This window comes from Nanorana parkeri, unplaced genomic scaffold (genome assembly GCF_000935625.1).
Source record: "Nanorana parkeri isolate BGI_ZX_2015 unplaced genomic scaffold, ASM93562v1 scaffold570, whole genome shotgun sequence".
NCBI lineage: Eukaryota > Metazoa > Chordata > Amphibia > Anura > Dicroglossidae > Nanorana > Nanorana parkeri.
The window spans coordinates 499401-521814 of record NW_017306838.1 but is presented as its reverse complement, the minus strand read 5'-3'; the positions used below and the strand labels follow the sequence as shown (position 1 = coordinate 521814).

The window sequence follows — 22414 nt, the reverse complement described above, 5'->3', positions numbered from 1 at the left end:
ACAATGCAGGAAGGAGAGGGGGATGTGTATGTACAGCCAGCGAGGTGCAACAATGCAGGAAGGAGAGGGGGATGTGTATGTACAGCCAGCGAGGTGCAACAATGCAGGAAGGAGAGGGGGATGTGTATGTACAGCCAGCGAGGTGCAACAATGCAGGAAGGAGAGGGGGATGTGTATGTACAGCCAGCGAGGTGCAACAATGCAGGAAGGAGAGGGGGATGTGTATGTACAGCCAGCGAGGTGCAACAATGCAGGAAGGAGAGGGGGATGTGTATGTACAGCCAGCGAGGTGCAACAATGCAGGAAGGAGAGGGGGATGTGTATGTACAGCCAGCGAGGTGCAACAATGCAGGAAGGAGAGGGGGATGTGTATGTACAGCCAGCGAGGTGCAACAATGCAGGAAGGAGAGGGGGATGTGTATGTACAGCCAGCGAGGTGCAACAATGCAGGAAGGAGAGGGGGATGTGTATGTACAGCCAGCGAGGTGCAACAATGCAGGAAGGAGAGGGGGATGTGTATGTACAGCCAGCGAGGTGCAACAATGCAGGAAGGAGAGGGGGATGTGTATGTACAGCCAGCGAGGTGCAACAATGCAGGAAGGAGAGGGGGATGTGTATGTACAGCCAGCGAGGTGCAACAATGCAGGAAGGAGAGGGGGATGTGTATGTACAGCCAGCGAGGCGCAACAATGCAGGAAGGAGAGGGGGATGTGTATGTACAGCCAGCGAGGTGCAACAATGCAGGAAGGAGAGGGGGATGTGTATGTACAGCCAGCGAGGTGCAACAATGCAGGAAGGAGAGGGGGATGTGTATGTACAGCCAGCGAGGTGCAACAATGCAGGAAGGAGAGGGGGATGTGTATGTACAGCCAGCGAGGTGCAGCAATGCAAGGAGAGGGGATGTGTATAATCAGCCAGCAAAGTGCAGCGATGCAGGAAGGAGAGGGAGATGTGTATCATCAGCCAGTAAAGCAGGAGGGAGAGGTGTATGTGCAGCCAGCGAGGTGCGGAGAGCAGGATGTGTATGTGCAGCCAGCGAGGTGCGGAGAGGAGGTACAGCTAGTGTAGTGCAGCAATGCAAGGAGAGGGGATGTGTATGATCAGCCAGCAAAGTGCAGCAATGCAGGAAGGAGAGGGAGATGTGTATGATGAGCCAGCAATGCAGGAGGGAGAGAAGAGGGGGCTGTGTATGTACAGCCAGTGAGGTGCAGCAATGCAGGAGGGAGAAGAGGGGGCTGTGTATGTACAGCCAGTGAGGTGCAGCAATGCAGGAGGGAGAGAAGAGGGGGCTGTGTATGTACAGCAAGTGAGGTGCAGCAATGCAGGAGGGAGAGAAGAGGGGGCTGTGTATGTACAACCAGTACATACAACCAGTACATTCGGGGGCTGTGTATGTACAACCAGTGAGGTGCAGCAATGCAGGAGGGATAGAAGAGGGGGCTGTGTATGTACAGCCAGTGAGGTGCAGCAATGCAGGAAGGAGAGGAGATTGAAAACCTTAGGATGGTCCCAAAGAAGAATTACCACAGATCTGCACCAGAAATTAGAGTAAGCGCAGCTGAATCTGGAGCAGCACCACCATGTAACAAATTGACATGGGAGTCTTATTATTTTGTCACTGGAAGCACTAATTAAGCAGGGGTATAGAAGCTGGTGCATTTTTCAGTGTGCACCAGTCTCTGTAAACCCCCCCGCGGTGTCTAAATCTTTGTGTCACCTGAAAAATCCTCAGTCTGCTGACATTCTGGTACACATACACTTAATTGGCTCCTTTACACAGACACAAATACAGGCGTACAGCATAAGATACACCTGTATTTGTTGCGCCCAGGATCCTCAGTTGCTGTGATTTTGTGTCCGCAGGATTGTAAAAACAGAGTATGCTGAACACCGGTGGTTGCACATGTGCACGTATGAGCATAAGATCCTCATCGCAGAAGTTTCACATTTGGGAACTTACGCCATACGTGTGCAAATGCTGCCACTTGCGTTTACATGTGTATCCGCTCTATAGCATATTCTGTCCATATAGAATAGATTGTAAGCTCTCACAAGCTGGGCTCTTAATCTTATGATTTGTATAGTAACTGGTCTGCCTCCCAATTTATTAAAGCGGTGCACAAACTGTTGGTGCATTATAGATCCTGTATACAAACAATATTACCCGTGTACAGTGTATTCAGTCTATACAAGCCTGTGGACACAAAATCACAGCAGCTTGGGCTCCGGCGTATGTTACACTGAATGCCTGTGTTTGTGTCCATGATCCCTTACAACAGCGATATAACCTCCAACATGCTCTCTCTGCTAACAAAACATACCGGGACCAGCAATCCACTGCTATGCATAGGGCGCCAAGCCTGAACTACAATAGTGAAGGCACATTGAAGGTCCGCTCCTCATACTCACAATATCGGCACCCAGACAGCTGATCTTGTCTGGTTTTTTTTTTTTCAAATCCCCCCGCTGTTACCTCACTTCCGTTTCGTCAACACTATGCGACAGTTTGGAATTCGATTGGAATAGTCTGCTGTACGGCGTGTGAGAGTTCTGGCAGGCCATGTAGTCGATCGCGGCTGGAATCGTTGTGGAGCAGGACACGTGCGATCATCTACTCTTGTGGATTCTTTTTTTGCTCTCATTGAACTTCCTGTACAGCCGCTGACATCGTGAGTGCTTCATCTACGACACCTGCTGTGTATAATCCCACAAGATCAAACATGATCCATAGGACATAGCTCTGACCCTAAACCTCTCTCCTGCTGATTACAGTTACTTGGGGTTAATGGTTGTGACTAGACACATTACACTTGCCGGGGTGACTGATGAGGAAGTTGCAGAGAAGTTCAGGAGCTGAATACCCTGCACAGTTATGGAATGACAGTCTGGACGGGTCATGTGCATTTAGGAAAATGTTATACACATTTATTCATAAAAATCCGTTTTCAAATACAAATATTGTAAGAAGAGGCCCCGTAGAACTAATGTGCATTGGTGCTCATATATTAAACAATGTCCACAAAAGAAGCCATGGTGAAACATGGAAGGATATGCATAGCGTCCTTCCACCAGCCTATCTGTACTGCATGTTTTTCATCTTTGACCTCCGTTCATTCCACCTATGGATGTTTTCATCCAGGAAGTACAGATGAGTTATTCCAGACTGCTACTCCCCCCTCCTGGCGCAATCCATGCCCCTTTATGACTTATAGCGGCAGGGCTGGGAATGCACCTCCATGCAACTTATTGGGTCAGGAGGACGGGATGGCGGTCAGAGTTTTTAACGGGCTTGCACCAAGCCCAGCTTCATCACTAGTAAAGATGCATGTCTCAGGTGCAAGTTTCTGCACAGATGTGCATGCTGCACGGCTGTGCACATCCATGTGAATGAGGCCCAAAGCAGTTTTACTTACCTGATCCCGGCTCCCTTGGTTCCAAGACCAGTGCCCACAGCCTCTTTCCTTCTCTGCTGATATCATCATGTCTAACACAGGACCCATAGACCTGCGTTTAGATGTGAGTACACCAAGGGACAGGCCATGAGCTGGAGTTGAGGGGAGAGGTGAGTCCTGGGGGAGTGGGGATAAGGTAAGTAAAATTGCTTTACTGCAGTTCCCTCGGCATAAATGAAAATTGACCTCTTCCTGTGCGGGTAGTAGCCTTGCTCACCCCTACTGCAAAGTGAGAGTTTTTGTTTACCTGGAGATAGGGTTTAAAGTGTATTTCCACATTTGCCAAATTGGGATTGCATCTATTTTATATCTTTTTATATGTCCCTATTCACATAGCATTAAACAGGTAAAACTTGCTCTTTACCTTTTACTTGGCTAAAAATGTTAGTTTCCCTTTCTGTTTAATGTTAAAGGATAAGTTCACCTTTTGCGCCACTTTTGCAAAAATGAAAGAAATGCATAATTAACAGCCTCCCTGCCGGCCATTGTAAAAAAAAAAAAAACGACCGCCAGCTTCCTGGATCTGAGTGGCCGTCTAAAGACGGCCTGTTGGCCCCGCCAACTCGCACGAGCGGGAAACTGCCTAAATTTTAAAACCGGCAGCAATGCCTGTTTACATACAAGCGATAGCCCGGTGGATCGCTTGTATAAGGTGCAGTTTGTGCACCCCGCAGCCCCCCCTCCGCTGGTCCCGAACTCCGCTGTGCCCGGTGTGAGCCCGAGACCAGCATGGGGGCTCTGTGACAGGGGATCAGAGGGAGATCAGTACATGATCTCCCTCCGGTATCAGAATGCGGAAGTGATGTATATTATGTCACTTCCACATTCTTGTGTCACTCTCCAACATCAGAAGCTGATGAAGCAGATCTCTGCTTCATCAGCTTCTTTGGGGGGTCCTAGGTGACAGGGGTCTTGGAAACCCCTGATGTCTCCATGAAGAGGACCTGTCACATATTTTGCTATCACATAGTGGTTTTCTTTGCCTCCTATGTGATAACAATAACGTTATAAGTGAAAAAAAAAATTAAGTCACATGAAAAAGAATGAAAAAAACCCCCCAAAATTTTTAAAAGTCCCCACCCATACATACATGTGTGCAAACATGCGTCGGGTGCGCATACTTGCGAAAATGACTATTGCGCCCATTACGCCACACATTACATATCGCCACAAACGTCGGAGTGAGAGCAATAATTTTAGGGCCATTGCTCACTGATAACACTAAACTGATGAGTAGTTAAAGGTTTTAAAACGTCGACTATGGCCAATTTTGGGTATGGTAGTTTTTTTGCGATTTCGCAGGTGCGTGCAATTTTAAGGCTTGACATGTTTGGTGTCTATTTACCTGACGTGACCCCGTCTTTTAGATTTTACCAAAAAACTGGGTAATAATAATTGTTTCCTAACATAATGTAAAAAAAAATGTTTTTCCTTTTTTTTCCACAACATTTTCAGTAATTTTTCTTTAATATAGTAAAAAATAAAACCCCCAGTGGTGAATAGATACCACCAAAATAAAGCTCTATCTGTCCCCAAAAAATGGTATAAAATTATTTCAGCACAGCGTTGCATGACGGAATAAATGTCAGTCAAAGTACCGCAGCGCTTTAATAACTGCATTCAAGCCTGGAAAGCATTGCAATCAGGATCACCCGATCACCGCTGCAAATCTCAGGCTTCTGCATATTTTAAAACTTTTAGAGCTCGTACGGAGGGACGGAGTTTGAGTTAAGAGAGATGGGGGGAAGGACGGCTGGGCTTCAAACTGCAATAAATCACCTCATAGGCGTCCAGCCGTCCTCCCACTATGTAGAGCTCCCCATATTCCCGCATCTACCTAGTGGGAGGACGGCTGGCCTGCATCATTTTCTGATACAGCACACCACAACGCATGGTAGTGCATTACTGTGCATTGTGGTGCGCTGCAGGCATGTGTGTCGGGGTGCAATTCAACATGATTTTCACTGGATAGTGCTCATTCATTTAACATGTTAGCATACTGCAACGCGCCGGAACAGATAAGTGTAAATGGGCTCTAAAATATATCTAAAGCCAAACCCTTTTTTTATTTGCAGATAAGAGTTTTACCCTCGTAAGCGTACAGATTTGCCATTTGTATCCTATTAAGATTTCTCTTCACATCTTGCCCTGTACACATAGCAGGAAGTGAGAAGACATGTCCAAAAATGGAAAGGAAGACAGTTGTCACCAGAACAGGTATCACCAGAACAGGACAGTTGTCACTGGAACAGAAGTAGATATCCCCTGTATTCCTTTTCTGATGACAACTCAAAATTTAGGATTTTCCCTCATTTTCTGTCTGGTAGACAGTGGTCACAAATCTCCCTAGTGGGGGCATATTACTGCAAGGTTCTAACCCTTCACCCTCTATCCAAAATAAATAAATAAAAAAAGTTTTGGCTTTATATACTTTAACTCAGGGCTGCAAATCCCAGGAGCCAGGTAACCAATGCTCTTTGAAAGTTTTGAGGTTTCTTCTAGTTTTTGTCAATGGAGCTGGCTCCTAAAATACAACTCTGCAGGATTGGGCAGACTGGTTCCTGAACTCCATATACATTTGTCCACCCCGGATTTAACTGCTGTGGTTCATTTTCCAGCCATGTTAATTTTGGAGGGGATACATATTCCAGTTACATTAGATGATAATGTTTATCCTTTTTACAGGTCTGTAGCATAAAATGAGTCAGAAAACCACAAAGCAACATAAAAGGCCACACAGTGATGGAGAAAACCAGACAAGCAAGAAGAGGAATGTTCAGCTGGAGACACCAGAAATGAATGGCTTTGCCATACACAGAACCAAGGTGAAAATGTATTGAAAACATATCCACTATATGGTAAATGTTTACTAGTAAAACAATGCATCATAACAGTAAGCGTATGGCAAAAAAACCCAACCATATGCAGTATATTTCTGCAATACATGACCGCATGCTTTATCGCTTTAAAGATCCTGCAAGTAGAGTCTTCTGTTTTGCACTTAGGTGTAATATTTGTGTTCTGTTTCATTTCCAGAAAGCACTGAGATTATCCCCAGCATTGTTTAGTGATACCTGTGAAATTCAGCATGGGTCTTTGCATCAACTCATCAAATATGCTGTTCTAGGAAAAGAGCATACAACACAGGCAAGGTACATCAAGAAGGATTTTGATGCCCGTGCTTAGACAGCGTAAATGTAACAATATTTCCATCATCTTTTCATTCAGTCAATTCTGTCTGGACAGCTCACTGTATGGGGAAATTGATATCAAAGTGACACTAAACTCAGGAGTTAAACCTTAAAAATGCATTCAAGTACCATAACTATTATCAGAAATCTGACTTATTTGTGTATCACTCAGCTGTATAACCTCAAATAATCTCTGAATGCATGCTGACACTGTCCATTCTTCTGGAGGGTGGCTACTTTTGTTCCACATGGTCCCTATGTGTGTTGTAAAGTATCCACCGCTCCAAGCTCGCTCTCATGATGGACTACAATCTCAATACAATACAATACAATACGTGAAATTTAGTCTTATCACGGGAGCGAGTTCGGAACTCCTTCTGCTGTCAGTCAAACTGTTGGGAGAGGAGGAGGGGCATGGCCTGCCGCATGCTGTTTGTGTCTCTATGGACGCACACAGCTACTTGCGGGCACACTGGGAATGCAGACACACAGGTGTCTCCACAGCAGCAGCTTGGCTGATGGAGACACCCTGCAGGGGGCGGGAGGGAGAGCGATGTGGGGACCCACTAGGGAACAAGGAATTAGAATATTAAAAAAAAAAAAAAGAACCAAGCATCTGCATCCCATGTGGACCTCCTATGCATAAAAAAAAGCTAAAGGTTTAATGTCCCTTTGTGGCTGGACGTACAGTGTACGTCTCCCGTCACGAAGGGGTTAAAGGATAATTAAAGCATCATGTTTTTTTTGCATATATCTACTGCTAGCAAGCAATAGTTATATGCAAAAAAAGATCTGAAGATTCTTGGGCGGCTGCAAAGGATCATGGGGCGGGCGCATGCGCAGTTGAGATCTTCGGCCGGGAGAAGAGGAGAGACACAGAGTAAGTCAATGTATGCAGCGTGCACCCGCACAGACACAGAAGACACAGCAGTCAGTGTTGGATCAGAGACAGGCACCAGCGATGGAATGACTCCTGAAAACTACTGGAAAGAAGAAGATCGGATTAAGAGGCATCATTTAAGGTAATTTCTTACACCAGCACACCAGCATTGGTGGGGTTGGGGATTTAGGCTTTAATGTCACTTTAAAGTACTTGAATGCATGTTTACAAGTTAGTAATTCCTGAATTTAGCACCAGTTGAAATATTTTACCTCCAGCATCCCATGGTTGAGTCCTTTCCTGGTTCAGATCTGCTAAGGTATAAAATGTGGAGGATAGACTACTCAAAATAACACACACACACAATGACTTTGGCAATCAATATACATTTATTACCTTTAGACAAATCTTAGTAAATGTTTTTAAAATAGTTTTCCTTTCTTCAAGCTGGTGTAGCATTCATCATCAAAAGCGTCTTCACGGTGTTGTTGTCATTGTGTTGGAGGATCTGAGTCAACACCATTTTTACCAGTTTTATATGCACTTGCGTTGTCTCCGGAAACTGTTCCAACATGTAAGTATAGACCTACAATAGGCCTACAGGCTACTTGCAAACAGCTGAAATATATTACTTACTTGAATCTGGGTATGCTTTGTGTATTTCTTCTAGATCTGTGTGGTAATCTAGTGTGAAACTTTGCCCCTGTGCAGAAGTTGCCTATGTTAAAGACCAGTTGCTGCTGCTATTTCTCTTTGTGCAGGGTGACTGGTCTGGAAACTATTTAAATGAAAGTTGTTTTTGTTAGATAAAAAGAAACTGCGCTAGGAATCAAATAACACTCTAAGAGCAGCTGTGCTTAATAGGTGAGTACACCCCAAATTAGGAAAAAAGAAAATAGCACTGCGCTTCAAACTCAAAAATTATATTCCTAAAATGTGAAAAAAATAGTATAAAATGTGAAATTGTCACAAAGGGATACACAATTTTGTGTCATACACAATGCCTGTGCTGATGATAGTAAAAAAAACAAAAACAAACGTGCTAGTACTTTTCATAAAATGTGTACATATAGAAAATCCTGTGTTGAATCTCACAACTGATATATAACTCCCACCTAATCTACATAACCATGTGTGAAGTCCATTACTTCTGGATACAATAAAGTCCTTGAAATATGTGAGGATGTGAGGATATATTGCTTTTATAATCAACACCAACGTCCGTGAATGCAAAAACAATTAGTGAATCAGTGCTCTCCAGTCTCCACCGTGCTCAAAGATAAGATTTGGCCGCACTCACCGACTCCTATTGCTCACCATATTTCAGATGAACAATTACTGCTTTGTTGATATATAGAACCAAATCCTCTCCTTTGTTTTTAATCCGACAATAAATTGGGGTAGATTCCTCCTAACTCTGGCTTATCTTTCCAAAATCGTGTAACACTATTCCTCCATCTTCCACCTTCTCTTGTGCTCAGAGAGAGAAAAAAAGGCTTCCCATAGTGTAGTATGTCAGAATAAATTTATTTAAAACGATTAAAATGCACTTACAATTAAATTAAGGCAATTGCGTATGGATTGTGTCCACTGGAGCTCCTGTCTCTATGATCGTAATGCTCGCATAGATCCGCCCACCTGATGCATTTCGCCACACCATCCTCTATATCAGGGGTTAAAAACAAATGAGAGGATTTGGTTCTATATAGATCAGCAAAGTGCTAACTGTTCATCTGAAATATGGTGAGCAATAGGAGTCGGTGAGTGCGGCCAGATCTTATCTTTGAGCACGGTGGAGACTGGAGAGCACTGATTCACTAATTGTTTTTGCATTCACGGACGTTGGTGTTGATTATAAAAGCAAGAAGATATATCCTCACATACAAGGACTTTATTGTATCCAGAAGTAATGGACTTCACATATGGTTATGCAGATTAGGTGGGAGTTATACATCACTTGTGAGATTCAACACAGGATTTTCTATATGTACACATTTTATGAGATGTACTAGCACGGTTGTTTTTTTTTTGTTTTTTTTTTTTACTATCATCAGCACAGGCATTGTGCAACACAGGTGTTGTGTATGACACAAAATTGTGTATCCCTTTGTGACAATTTCACATTTTATACAATTTTTTTTCACATTGTAGGAATATAATTTTTGAGTTTGAAACGCAGTGCTTTTTTCCAAAGTTGTTTTTGTGCCTGACGTTCAGCTTTCAATTCTCAATTAAAACGTTGGTAACGTTTTCAATCGTCGATTTTAATCGACTAAATCGATTAACTGTTGCAGCTCTACAATTACTTGAAGAGCTCTGGGCACTGCTGAAATCTGATTCCCCAGGTGTGTCCGATAGCGTTTTCTCCACTGGCTACTGCACCACTCCTGAATGCAGGTCTAATGCAACCACTTGATAATGCAGCTGTAATGTTCTCCAAACATATCCCCCATGTAAATATTTCTGCCCCTTTTGGACAACCTTTTCCTGTATGTCAAGCTTCAAAGAATTTTGCATTAACAGCAGAACATTTGCAGCATGGTCCACGGATTACTCAGTGGTTTTAAATGAGCAATATACAGCTGGGTGTAATAGGCGGAAGCAATTGTAGTATACGCTGTACTAAATACACCTTAGATTACTTGTAAATGGTCAGGCTAGATGGAGATACATAAGAGTAGAGACACGCCATGCGTGCTGATTGATTCGTGCGTGGTGGTTTCTGAGCAAGACTAATGATTGCCTCTAAATGTATATTGTGTGGTGTAATTTATAACACCTACCGCTCTCCTTTTGTATGGAAACAACTTTCAGAAAGGTAAGATTTTTATAAGCCAAAATAAAACTGGAAAGCCTTGTTATCCAGAGGATCCCAGTTTTCACTGACACACTTTGGTATTATACCTAATAGGGAGGCACCGAAATTTTGGCCTGAAAATGGCACTTTTGCCAAAATGCCTAAAGTGCCATGACAGCCGAAAATTCAGTGTATCCCTAGCTTCTCTTCTCCCCGCTGGGCGCTGGTCTGTGTGCCTTCTGATGCAGCGCTGGTGCCCAGCAGGGAGGAGAGATGGTTTCAGGGTGCAGTGACAGCTGTCATCATTGCGGGAGGCCGAGCTCTCCTCCCACAACTCCCGGTTCTGCCTCCTGTGTCAGGATGGAGAGCGGTGCATGGCGGTGATAGCTGTGATCTGTCACAGGAGGTGGAGCTCTCCTCCCACACCTCCCGGTTCTGCCTCCTGTGTCAGGATTATTTTTAGGTTTTGTCCTTAGACTCGGCACTTGACTCTTTTCCTTTAGTTGCTGTGGGTGTAATAGGTGAAGAAAATGGTATCATGGTACAAGTTCTAGTATTATAATGGGTGATCCGAATAAGGTGTTCTCATGTCACAGGGCAGATATAACAAGAATAATTCCGATATTTAGAATTGTAATGTAAGGTTTCTCTTTTCTTTCCATGTGTATCTACATAAAGAGGTTCAGCTTGCCACCTCCTCCAAGGGACTTTGTTGCTTCCCTTGTTGGCCTGGAACTTGTTGATGACAAAGCCAGGGCAGAAGAGCAGACAGGTCTAAATCATCTGCACAGCAGCTTGAATGGTAAAGCATGATCTAATATTCCTAAATGTTTTTCTTCCAAGGGTTTTCTATGCACAGAGCAAAGTACATATATACAAATTATTTGTATTCATTTGTTTGCTGCATTACAATAGGCACTATAGCATTTAATGTGTATTTCCACTTTTGCAGCCAGGTTGGAATAACACCTATTTATATTTGTTACATGTTCCTCCAGAATGCAAAGGGGTGGAGAGATTGTCTCTACTGTGCTGGCAGATAACAATTGTAAACTAGATTTGTACACTGTCTGTCCTAACAAAGGGTTAAAGATCTAGGAGCATGGTATGTTAATGAGGGGGGGTCATTGTGTCCCTAGTCTTTCTATGGCTGTGGGATGCAAACTTTGACCTTCCAGTTGTGGTGAAACTACAAATCCCTTGAGGAATTGCACAGGCATGACTTCCAGAGGCAGATACATGATGAGATTTGTAGTCTAGGGCTGCAACAACTAATCGACATAATCGATTATAATCGATTATTGAAAAAGTTGTCAACTTTTTTAATCGTCGATTAATCGGCTTCTGGTTAGTTGGCCCTGTTCACGTGCCGCACCTCCTCCCCACCTCACGCTCGCCGCTGCCAGACCCGCCCACATCCACGCTCCACACCTCCTCCCCGCATCACGCTCACCACCCTCCCACATCCACGATTGGCACAGGGACACGGGGAGAAGAAGTAAGGAGGAGCAGGTGTGGGGGATGACAATTGCCGATAGACAGGCCCGATCTCAGAAGCAAGTTGCTGGAAGACTCACATGGTGCTCTATAATGTATTGCTGGGATTTGTATTCCTCTGTAGCTGATGGTACATTGTGCTCTATATTTTATACAGAGGATACAAATACCAGCAATAGTACATTATGCACTACATATATACTGTACTATTGCTGAGATTTGTTGTTGTTTCCCTCTAGCTGGTGGTATTCTGCATTGCGCTGTATAATATATTATTGCTGGGATTTGTATTCCTCTGTAGCTGATGGTACATTGTGCTCTATATTTTATACAGAGGATACAAATACCAGCAATAGTACATTATGCACTACATATATACTGTACTATTGCTGAGATTTGTTGTTGTTTCCCTCTAGCTGGTGGTATTCTGCATTGCGCTGTATAATATATTATTGCTGGGATTTGTAGTCCTCTATAGCCGCTGCCATGCTGCATTCATTGCTATATCATTTTACACTTTATTGCACACCACTTTTTTTTCCTTATTTACTTCCACCGCTCCAAGCTTGCTCCTATGATGGACTGCAATCTCAATACAAGCTAGTAGTCCATCACTGGAGCAATTTTTTAAAATGTATTTTATTTTTTATCCGATTAATCGAACTCAATAATCGGCTAACTAATCGATTTTGATATTAATCGTTAGCTGCAGCTCTATTGTAGTCTCACCACTGCTGGAGGGCAGGAGTTTGCCTACCCCTGTTCTATGGGGATGCCAGAGTCAGCGGACCATATTCAATGGGGATGTGGTACTGGGGTTTTTGGGACAGCAAGGAACTGACACCTGGGACTCTGGACACTGGGCTCCTAGGAATAGAGTAAACGCATGTTTAGTATGGGTGTGATAGAGGTGCAGAGTCTAAGGAGCGCCAGGTCTCCACCAGAAAAACAGCAAAAAGGTTTCCAGGCACACTTGCCAGCATGCAAAAAACCTGTCTAACCACTAAGGTTAAAAGCAGAGGTTTAGATACACGTCTTCTGCAGAAAATGTGAAAGCTGCACAGCCGCGCCAAGGCACCTCCATATAGTGCGGTCATAACTCTAATCTATGAGAGTCTCCATCTTGGAGCACATGGGGCAAAAGATTAAATTGGGTGCAGGTTTGTCAGGAGGAAGCCCAATCTCCCTTAAAGGTATAGGTGTGCACAAGGGACCCCGCACATCACAACGGCATCTGAGATCCCCCATGCGTCACTGCACCAAATCAGTCAAACAAAACAAATGGCAAACGCATTCATCAATTTGTTACCGGCTTTACAGCAGAGGGCACACAGAAGGACTTCAAACAGTAAAACAGCAAAAAGTTTCCAGGCACACTTACCAGCCAGCATGCAAAAAAACCTGTCTAACCACTAAGGTTAAAAACAGAGGTTTAGATGCACGTCTTCTGCAGAAAATTTGAAAGCCGCACAGCCACGTCAAGGCACCTCCATATAGAGTCCCCCGCAAAGGAAGACACAGCTGACAGAACTATAGAGGAATTGAAGAAACCAGTTGCAGCATTGACACACTAGAGAGTTGCAGCACTGGGATACTGGATTCATTGACACTTAGGGAAGGAATCTGATTCCACACGGTACGTGATAACCCTGCACTTGTAGAGGATACATTGGAGAGTTGCAACATTGGGATTCAGGGTTCAGTAACATACAGGGAAGGAGTCTGATTCCACACACAGTTCATGATTGCGGACAGCCTGAGTTTCTTTCACTTTGAAATTGTAAAGAGAAACTTGTAGTCTGTCCAAACAGAAGCAACTAAAAGGTAACATTTTTTTTTTCTACTAGTATGCTACGTAAATGGGAATGCATAAAAACATATAGCGGGGTTTTCTTAAAGGAGAACTATTTGAGTGAAAAGCACTCACCTCATAGTTCTCCTTTTAAGTTTGAATACAAAAGTGGAAAACCACTACAGCAGGGGTGCCCACTATTTTTCGTCTGGAGATCTACTTTTCAAATGACGAGCTCATTGAGATCTACCAACGAAAAAACACCTGCATTCAGGTGGGAGGGGGCGTAACGGTGCATTGAAGTCAATGGCACCGCAGCCAGGCTCCGCAGGCAGGCCCCGCAGGCAGGCTAATTGAGGATTTGGTGTCCTCAATTTCTTTTCTATTTTAAAAGGGAAATGTCAGGGGTCTGTTTTAACCCCCAATATTTCCCAAAGCCCCCCCCCAACAGTAAAAAATTAATGTGTGGTCACTGAGGGGCGCTGTAAAGCTTTCTCGCACAGGGCGCCTAAAGGCCTAAGGCCGGCCCTGACTGACATGTACCGATCCTCTGCCGCTCGAGCACGCACAAATGGGCTCAGCTTCTCCTCTGCATCCCCCCTGCTCTCCCGGGCAGAGGCAGCAGGGGATCCGACGAGAAGTGAAAGAGCACTTCAGCTGGGGGGTCGGAGCCGCTTTGACAGAACGGACAAGCAGTGAGGGGAGAGAGAGGCGCCGGCTGTCATATCCTGGCCGAGCGTCTCTCTCTCTCTCTCTCTCTCTCTCCTCACCGCTCTGCATTAGTTCTGTGACAGCGGCTCCGTCCTCCGCCCTCCCCCGCCGCCGGTTCCTTCACTTCTTCTCGGATCCCCGCCGGGGAGAGCAGCGGGGATCCAGAGAAGCGGCGGGAGGAGAGGACATGGCGATCTACCAGTGATCGCTACGCGATCAACTGGTAGATCGCGATCGACCTTGTGGGCACCACTGCACTACAGGGTTCATTTTGCCAAAAAATGGGTATCGTTTATTATAGAGCAGTGAGACAAAACATTGATGAAGACATATATTTTAGACTCAGGCAAGATATTTCTATAACATCCTAAAAAGTTAAATTATCCATCACCAGCCTATCAATGGTCACACTTAGATTCTGTCACCAAACATTTACATAATGTCCAGCCTGATGTATGTGTCTTGAGTACTTTTCATAAACCTCATAAAAGTTTTTTAACGTTTGGTATAGGAATACAAATGGGTATTTGCCCTCCCAACAACTGTACTGGCAGGAAGGCGTCTAGAAGATGTCTGTGACCTGAATTGTTCAGTAGAGGTGCCTTTGGGTAGTCTTTAGGAAAACCTCCACACATTGCCTTGCTTCTAGGCCCCTTTTTATGTTTTTGCCTCACTTGGCATCCCAGCTTCACATTAATTAGAATAAATACAATCACAGATCTACTGCTTTTCGCCTGTTTAGACATAAGTGGCCCTCTTTGGGGTATTGTATTATGAATCAGAGTGTCAGAGATTGGCATGTTCAAATTAAAAGTAAACTAAAGTCAGACAAAAGATAATCCACAGGGAACACAGCTCACATTCCAGAACTGGCTTGCATTACGATTGCATCCTAGGTGCAGGCAAACAAGTGCGCTGTTGCCCATAGCAACCCAATCCAGAAATAGCCGCACTCCTAAGGTCTTCACCAAAATAAAAATATTTATGGAGTAAATACATGGGGGGAATTTATCAAATCTGGAGCAGATTTGCACTGCAACCAATCAGCTTCTATCTCTAATTTTCAAATCCCAACTGAGAAAACTGAAGAGAGAAGCTGATTGGTTGCCACAGGCAACTGCTCCTGTTTCTGTCTGCTCCAGTTTTGATAAATTCCCCCCCTGTTTGTTTCTCCCCATGTGTGCTTAACCATCAACACGTTTCACCATTCCTGCTTCCTCTCACTTTCTATGAGTAAGCCGAACATGTGCCCACATGGGGAGGAGCAAACAGAATATGTTTACTCCATAAAGAAAGATTTTTAGACCTTTTAAAGTGTGGCAGACAAAAGGCACAAATTAATGCAGCTCTATAATCATTACTATAACTTTGAAATTTATTTTTTGAATGCAAGCAGTGTTACTACCCACATTTTACTTGTAATTAGTCCTTGTATAGCTGAGCTCTGGGGAGGGAGAAGCACAAGGAGCCCATCAGTTGTGTCACTGTGCAAGGAGCATGTTGAAAGGAAGAGAGAGCAGAGTGATAAAAAGTCAAAGCTCATCAGTGTACTGCTTCTCCTTTCACTGTCATTTCACAAAGTGGAGGTTGGAGGAGACCTGTATGTGAAAGTAAAACTGCATTAAAGAAAGATCAGGTCCCCAACCCTGCTAGGCAGGGCTCTGCTGTGTGGTAAAATTTGTGTGACAGGATAGAAATCCATGCAAGTTCTTTTGGTTAGTTAAACTAGCCTTTTTGTTCTGCTTACCCATTATCACCAGTCAGAAGGAATGACATGACCATGATTCTTTCTTCACATACATTTCAAGAACAGGGAAATTGTTCCAATGGGGACACTTGTGAGAACCTTCCTTTGTCCAAACCTAGAAAAACAGTGTTGGCTGGAGTTCTCTTCACATTTCAACCCCCTGGCATTCCACCTAATGAGATGTAGGGGTTGATTTACTAACCTTATAAACACACCACGAACATGTATACACCTCTGTAGTGTGTTCCCTCCCGGCATGATCTATGGGGGGAATCTAAACACCGTTGTAGTGTGTACACACCCAGCAGGTGTGTTGTGCAAACCCTGCATGAATTTGCAAGGAGGTGATGTGTAAATTAGCTCTATGTTGTGTTGCTTGCGTTGATGAATGCAGGAATGTAAATGCATGAGCTAACCATTTTTGTCTAAACTGTGAAGCAGCATTATATATGCATCATGTGCATGATTTTTCCATATATGGCATTAGTGGAAATATGCTTTTAGAGACTTTTTGGTTGATAAATACGTTTTGCTGTGTAAAAATCACACGCACCTAGTGCGTGCGTGTGTTTTAGGTTAGTAAATCACCCCCGTAGAGTGCTTGATGTGACTGGAAGTGTTCACCATGTTTGATTGCCCAGAACTTTCTTTGTTTTAGATCCTGTTAATAAGCTCAATAGTTCTTCAGCAACCAAATATAGTCTGGCATGTGACCCCATCCTACGGAAATATGGAAAGGAAAGGCAAGGACTGACAAGGTATCTACTTTCTGAAGAAGAGATGAGGAAAAATGATTATCCATGTATAGGTCAGTTTTCATCCCTAAATGTCTCCACATTCAGTCCCAGTGTACATGATACCTAGTTCTTAAAGTGAACCTTTGCTTTGCCCATGCAGAGTAAAGCAACAGGTATATTTTAGTGGCAGTATCACAAGCAACTTATATTTACCTTTCCCTTGGCTCCCCACTGCTCTGTTTGGCTGCCAAAATTAAGGAACAATACCCGGTAATTTTTGGGAATGTGACAACTGGTGCTTGATGAATGGGTGCTCAGATACTTTACTGTGACAGAAATAGGGTTGACAGAAATTCCTCATCCTTGTGTCATGAATTGGAGCTTACACAGGGTTACTTTTTTTTTTTTTACTGTAGGTGGTTAAACAGTGTGGCTGGGGAGTAAAGGGAATAGAAGTACTGTATATGTGCAGTTGAGTTGATAGGGCCATTTTTAAAGAAAATTGTTGTTTTTTTCTGCATGGGCAAATCTTAGGTTCACATAAAAGCTGAACTCTGTCCAGATCACAGAACTTTGCAGCCATTTAACTATATTTAGATAGAACTGAGAGAGTTGATTGCCATCCCTCTGAGCCAACCTCAGCTTATTGCTTTAACGTTTCTATGATTCAGCAGCTTGAGAAGCGAGCACATGGATAACCTGAACAGTGTGTGTTGTTTTTCCTTCACTGTCTATTGAAAGAGTGAGGGCAGGTTGGTGACCAAGCTGTGCTACTTAACTGCAGCTGATAGAATTGAGGTCACCAATTTTATTATGGTGTGTGACTAGGATGCGTAAATTACAGGACTGGCCAAACACAATTTCAACTGGCAGGAAAAACAGTTAATGTATACAGTGTGTATTTCAGCGGTGTATGTAGCTATAGAGTTTAGTTTTAATATAGAATCCTCCTGTTACACTACTTAAATTTGCAGATGGTTATTTCCACTTGGATTTTTAAATTGATGTCTGATAATTTATGACATGATGAATCCCATGAGTATGGTTGTTTGCCTAAAACATTACAGCTGATACACTTGTTTGAATTTTTCTGTTGTGGCCGTCAGTAGGGCTTATTTTATTTTTTCCACCCTTAAATAAGCCCACTGAGTCCTGTATTGGTCTTCGTAGCTCCTGAACTCTGCATTCATTTATAGTGTAAATAATCTACCTATATTCTTCACAGGCTCCCCGGATACAGAGAACTATGTGCACTCAAACTGCATGGAGGAACCTACTGACAGCAGTCCTTTATTTGGTTTGGATTGTGAAATGGTAAGCGACAAAACCACTATATACCAGTAAATATGGAACTGTGCATCATGATTGCTTTATAGCACTACTGCTGTATACTGTTGCCTCTACTGCTGTTTATGTTGTTATCCGTTATGGCCGTGGATCTTTGCAGCATGATTTTCCACAAATAGTTATGCCTGACCAGTATTAAAAATTTTATGATTTATATTATGCAATTGACAGCAACATTTTAATTGACATTGTTGTTGTGATTCACATTTATAGCGGATCACCCCCCACTCCCCCCAACCTTTTTTACTTAACCGCCAAAATCAATAAAAATTAATGTAGGAAAATAAATATTATTGTTATTTGCCTCTTTTAGTGTATATTCTCAATAATCTTATTTCTTTGTCCCACCAATTTTGAAAACCTGCGCCACCATTTTCAAAATATGCATCATTAGTGACTGGCCTCTTTTATCTGGTTCTCTATGACAGCTCACCGAGGACGTCCAGGACAAAATCTAGCGCATATTTATTATGTTTAACTGTTGCCATGATTTTAGCATCATTACGCCACCTGACACTCTTGTTTTTGAAGCCATAATAACTTGTATCTAATAGATTTAGATTGTAATCTCTGACAGGCACGGCCCTCCTTACCATATTGTCTTTATTTGTATTGTAACTGTAATGTCTTCTCTATATTGTAAAGTGCTGCGCAAACTGTTGGCGCTATATAAATGTATCCTGTATTTAAAAAAATCTTTCTAGTTTTCCCTCTCCCCTTTCTGGTTCCTGCTTGTCTCTTCGTCCTCTTTTTCATTTTCTCTTTAAAGGAGAACTATGAGGTGAGTGCTTTTCACTCACCTCATAGTTCTAGCCGACCTGTGACAATGAGACTGTCACAGGTTGGCTCAGTAGATCGGGAAGTGAGCGAACACATACCGGCATTCGATCACCTCTCGATCCTGTCACGGCTCTCTGCCGTTACAGGTGAGGAACTGGATTCCCCCCTCCCCACTCCGATCTGCCAGCGCTGACTGGCGGAACGGACGGGGAGGGGGCGGGTACAGCTGGCTCTGCCTCTAGATAGGCAGAGCCAGCTGTCAGTCAAGCAGCTGGGCGGATCCTGGCACAATTGTCGGGATCCGCTTCAGCGTCTCAGTATACTGAGCCTAGGGTGACAGGAAGACGCTAGTTTGTGTCCTCCCATTACCCTAAGGAGAACTATGGGGAAAAGCCTTAACCCCATAGTTCTCCTTTAATTAGTATGGAGGGGTGCTTTCTATTAGCTTTAATTCTTGCATATGTTGTTTCTGCAGTCTTGTGACATGATTGCCTTGTGATTTTCCTGTCCTTATCCCCTCAATGTCCCTCATTCCGTGACATTTTGTACATATTTGTATTTTGTTATCTTCATATTTTTGTGCTTTTATTGTTTAAAAAAAAAATGTTAAATAAAGAATTTATAAAAAAAAAAATATTATTATTGACAAACCATGATAGATCACCAAAGACGCATACGCAAACCCCGGAGCTGCATGTCATCTGTGCATAAAAAAATAAATAGTTCAGCCCCCAGAGTTCCCTGAAAGTCACTAGTTACTACACCAGTGTCTTGTTAAAAAAAACAGAGGTACTAAAAGTAAAGGTTTACAGAGATAACATTAACTTTACATATGGCTATAAAATTATTACTGTTCAGCATGCAATACTGCTTTTTCGGATTAAGGGCGGTTCTTCGCTTTAATATGAGGTTAAAAGAAATCTAAACTCAAAAACAAAAATGTCATATACTACAGCTTACCAATCCTTAGATGCTGAGGCTGCGTTGTTTCTTGCTAGGGTGACAACATTTACTCAGTGTAATGTATCTGTGGAAGAGCAACACTGCCAGCCTAGACTGCTCTCCTGATTTGGACTGCAAACACCTTCCCCTACTGTTTTTAAAAAGATAGGTAGGAGGGGTTTTGTACTTCACAGAGGATAGCTGGGATGGATGGTAACATTGTTTGAGATTTCAGTTTAGTGCAAAAAAAGTCCCAAAGATATTGCTTTTTTGTCAGGATAAACAGGATTTTGTCTGTACTTGCAGAAAATGTGCTTAGCCTTAAAAAAATAAATCTAATGCAGTTATCACCAGTCTAAGGACTGCTAAGCAATATATAAAATGTATGTTCTTGGGTTTAGATATTCTTCAAAGGGCTATTTTCTCTGGTGCTGACATTCTGACATAAAAACAAATCTTTTTACAGTGTTTGACCTCTAAAGGGAGTGAGCTGACAAGAGTCTCTTTGGTGGATGCCAGTGGTTGCTGTGTTATGGACGAACTGGTAGTGCCTGACAATCCCATTCGGAATTACATGACCAGGTATTTTTGTCTGTCAGATGATCTCTATACCTAAAATGCAAAAAGCAGCTAAAATAACTCCCAGTAATCACAAATATTTGTGTAGATATTCCCAACTAAAAAAACACATATGAAATAATGACTGAAGGGGCTATCTATCTATTCTATTAGTTTTGATGTTAAGGAGTCTATTTCTGTTGCTCAGTGCCAAAGAAACAAAATGAAATGCACTCTGATTCAATGTTTTATGACATGAAAACCCAAGTGAGTGAATACTTTGTTTATATACTACTTGCCAAACATTTTAGTACATTGTTTTTTCATTTATTATGAAAATGTATGCACTTTAATGTCTCAGTGCACTCTGATGTTCAAGCATAAAACAGATATTAGAAATGCAAATCTCGAAAATGTTGTGCTGAACAACTTGAAATCCTAATTTTCGAGCCATCGAAGTAACCTTTTTCAGATATAACAGTTACACACACTTGCAGCATTCTTTCTACAATGGAAACCATATTGTAAGAAAGTTCTTCAGCACAGATGCAGAAGTTCCCACAAAAGTGTTGTGGTTGCAGATTTTTTGCCTTCACAGTTCTGTCCAGTTCCTCCCAAACTACTGAAGGTTATAGAAAATAGGACGCATACACTACCACTTTATATCCATGAAATTAGAGTTAGGTGTTCCATATTTGGTGTCAAATATTAGAACCTCCTCAGGGAGTGTGCAGAGTTACCGTGTTTTACTTAAACCTCAGATGTGTAGGGTTTGGAGTTCTCTTTACTATTGGAGTGTTCGTTTAGAAGTGAAGCTAATTTGTTGCTGTCACTGATCGGCCAAAATATTTCCGACCAGCTTCTTCAATTTTCTTATTGAAAGATGCCTAAAGGAAGGGTGCTGACAGGGCCACCAACTGAACGAATTTCATCTGGTTCATCAAGAACGGTCTGAAATTCATAGTGTATCAGCAGCTTTCGGCTCTCTGGAAAAAAGGTTGTGGGTGCCTATGAGTTTTTATTTGAAATCATTATACCGTACAGAATAAAACTACGCGTGGCATAGATATAAAATGGCTACTTATTTGTCAAGGACTGGCTTGGCAAGCATATTGAGCCCCAGTGCTGACCATTTGATCCTTAAATAAGTCTCTAAGAACCCCAAAATATAATTGTAGGATTTGCAAGTACGTACAACAGTTGGTGTCAAAGTGCATGCATCTATGATCAGAAAAAGTTTGCACCAATTTAACTTGCATGGGAGGTGTGCCTTCGCTGTCCACAAAAAGGAAAAACATGAGAGCAAGACTACAGTTTGCCATTGAACATATAGGCAAAGACCAGGCCTTCTAGAGCAATATGCTGTGGACTAAATGAAACATAAATAGAGTTGTTTGGACATAGTAAGAGTAGACATATTGATGCAAACAGAAGACAATATTTTAGGAGAAGAACCTCATACCAACTGTTAAGCATGGTGGTGGAAATGTTGTAGTTTGGGTTTGCTATGCTGCTTAAGGGTCTGGTCAGCTTGCAGTCATTGAAGTAATTTCTGCTAAAGGGGGCAATACCAGCTTCTGATGCTAAGGGTCTATGTAATTTTTCTACAGTACATCATTACATCTATTAATATTTTTGTTAAATGATTGATTTAAAATGTAAACGCACATTTTTATTCAAGTATATCAAAATTAACAGTACGCACTGTTTTAATTAAGATCCATTGTTTGCCTGTTCAAACAGTCAATGTTTTCCATGGTGTATACTTTTTCACATGACATGTTGTTGTATCACACAGATTCTCTGGGATTACCAAAAAGATGCTTCTCCCAGTGAAAACAAAGTTAAAGGATGTCCAGGAAAAATTTAAAGAACTTCTACCCCCAGATGCTGTATTGGTGGGTCACTCCTTAAACAATGATCTCCGAGCTTTGCAGGTAAACAGTTACTGGAGCAGTATATATGTGTGTGTATATATATATA

General features: G+C 42.6%; 1 protein-coding gene across 1 annotated transcript in view; it reads left to right on the top strand.

Annotated features, from left to right (window-relative positions):
• Positions 1-6177: 6177 nt before the first annotated feature.
• The window catches only part of LOC108791722 (putative RNA exonuclease NEF-sp), a 39228-nt gene continuing 22991 nt past the window's right edge, over positions 6178-22414 (top strand). The window contains exons 1-8 of the mRNA XM_018562282.1: positions 6178-6277; positions 6489-6604; positions 7971-8097; positions 10999-11122; positions 16726-16875; positions 18030-18118; positions 20340-20455; positions 22230-22368. Of these exons, the coding sequence (XP_018417784.1) occupies positions 6248-6277; positions 6489-6604; positions 7971-8097; positions 10999-11122; positions 16726-16875; positions 18030-18118; positions 20340-20455; positions 22230-22368 (891 nt within the window). The 5' untranslated portion in view covers positions 6178-6247. The remainder of the gene's footprint in view (positions 6278-6488; positions 6605-7970; positions 8098-10998; positions 11123-16725; positions 16876-18029; positions 18119-20339; positions 20456-22229; positions 22369-22414) is intronic.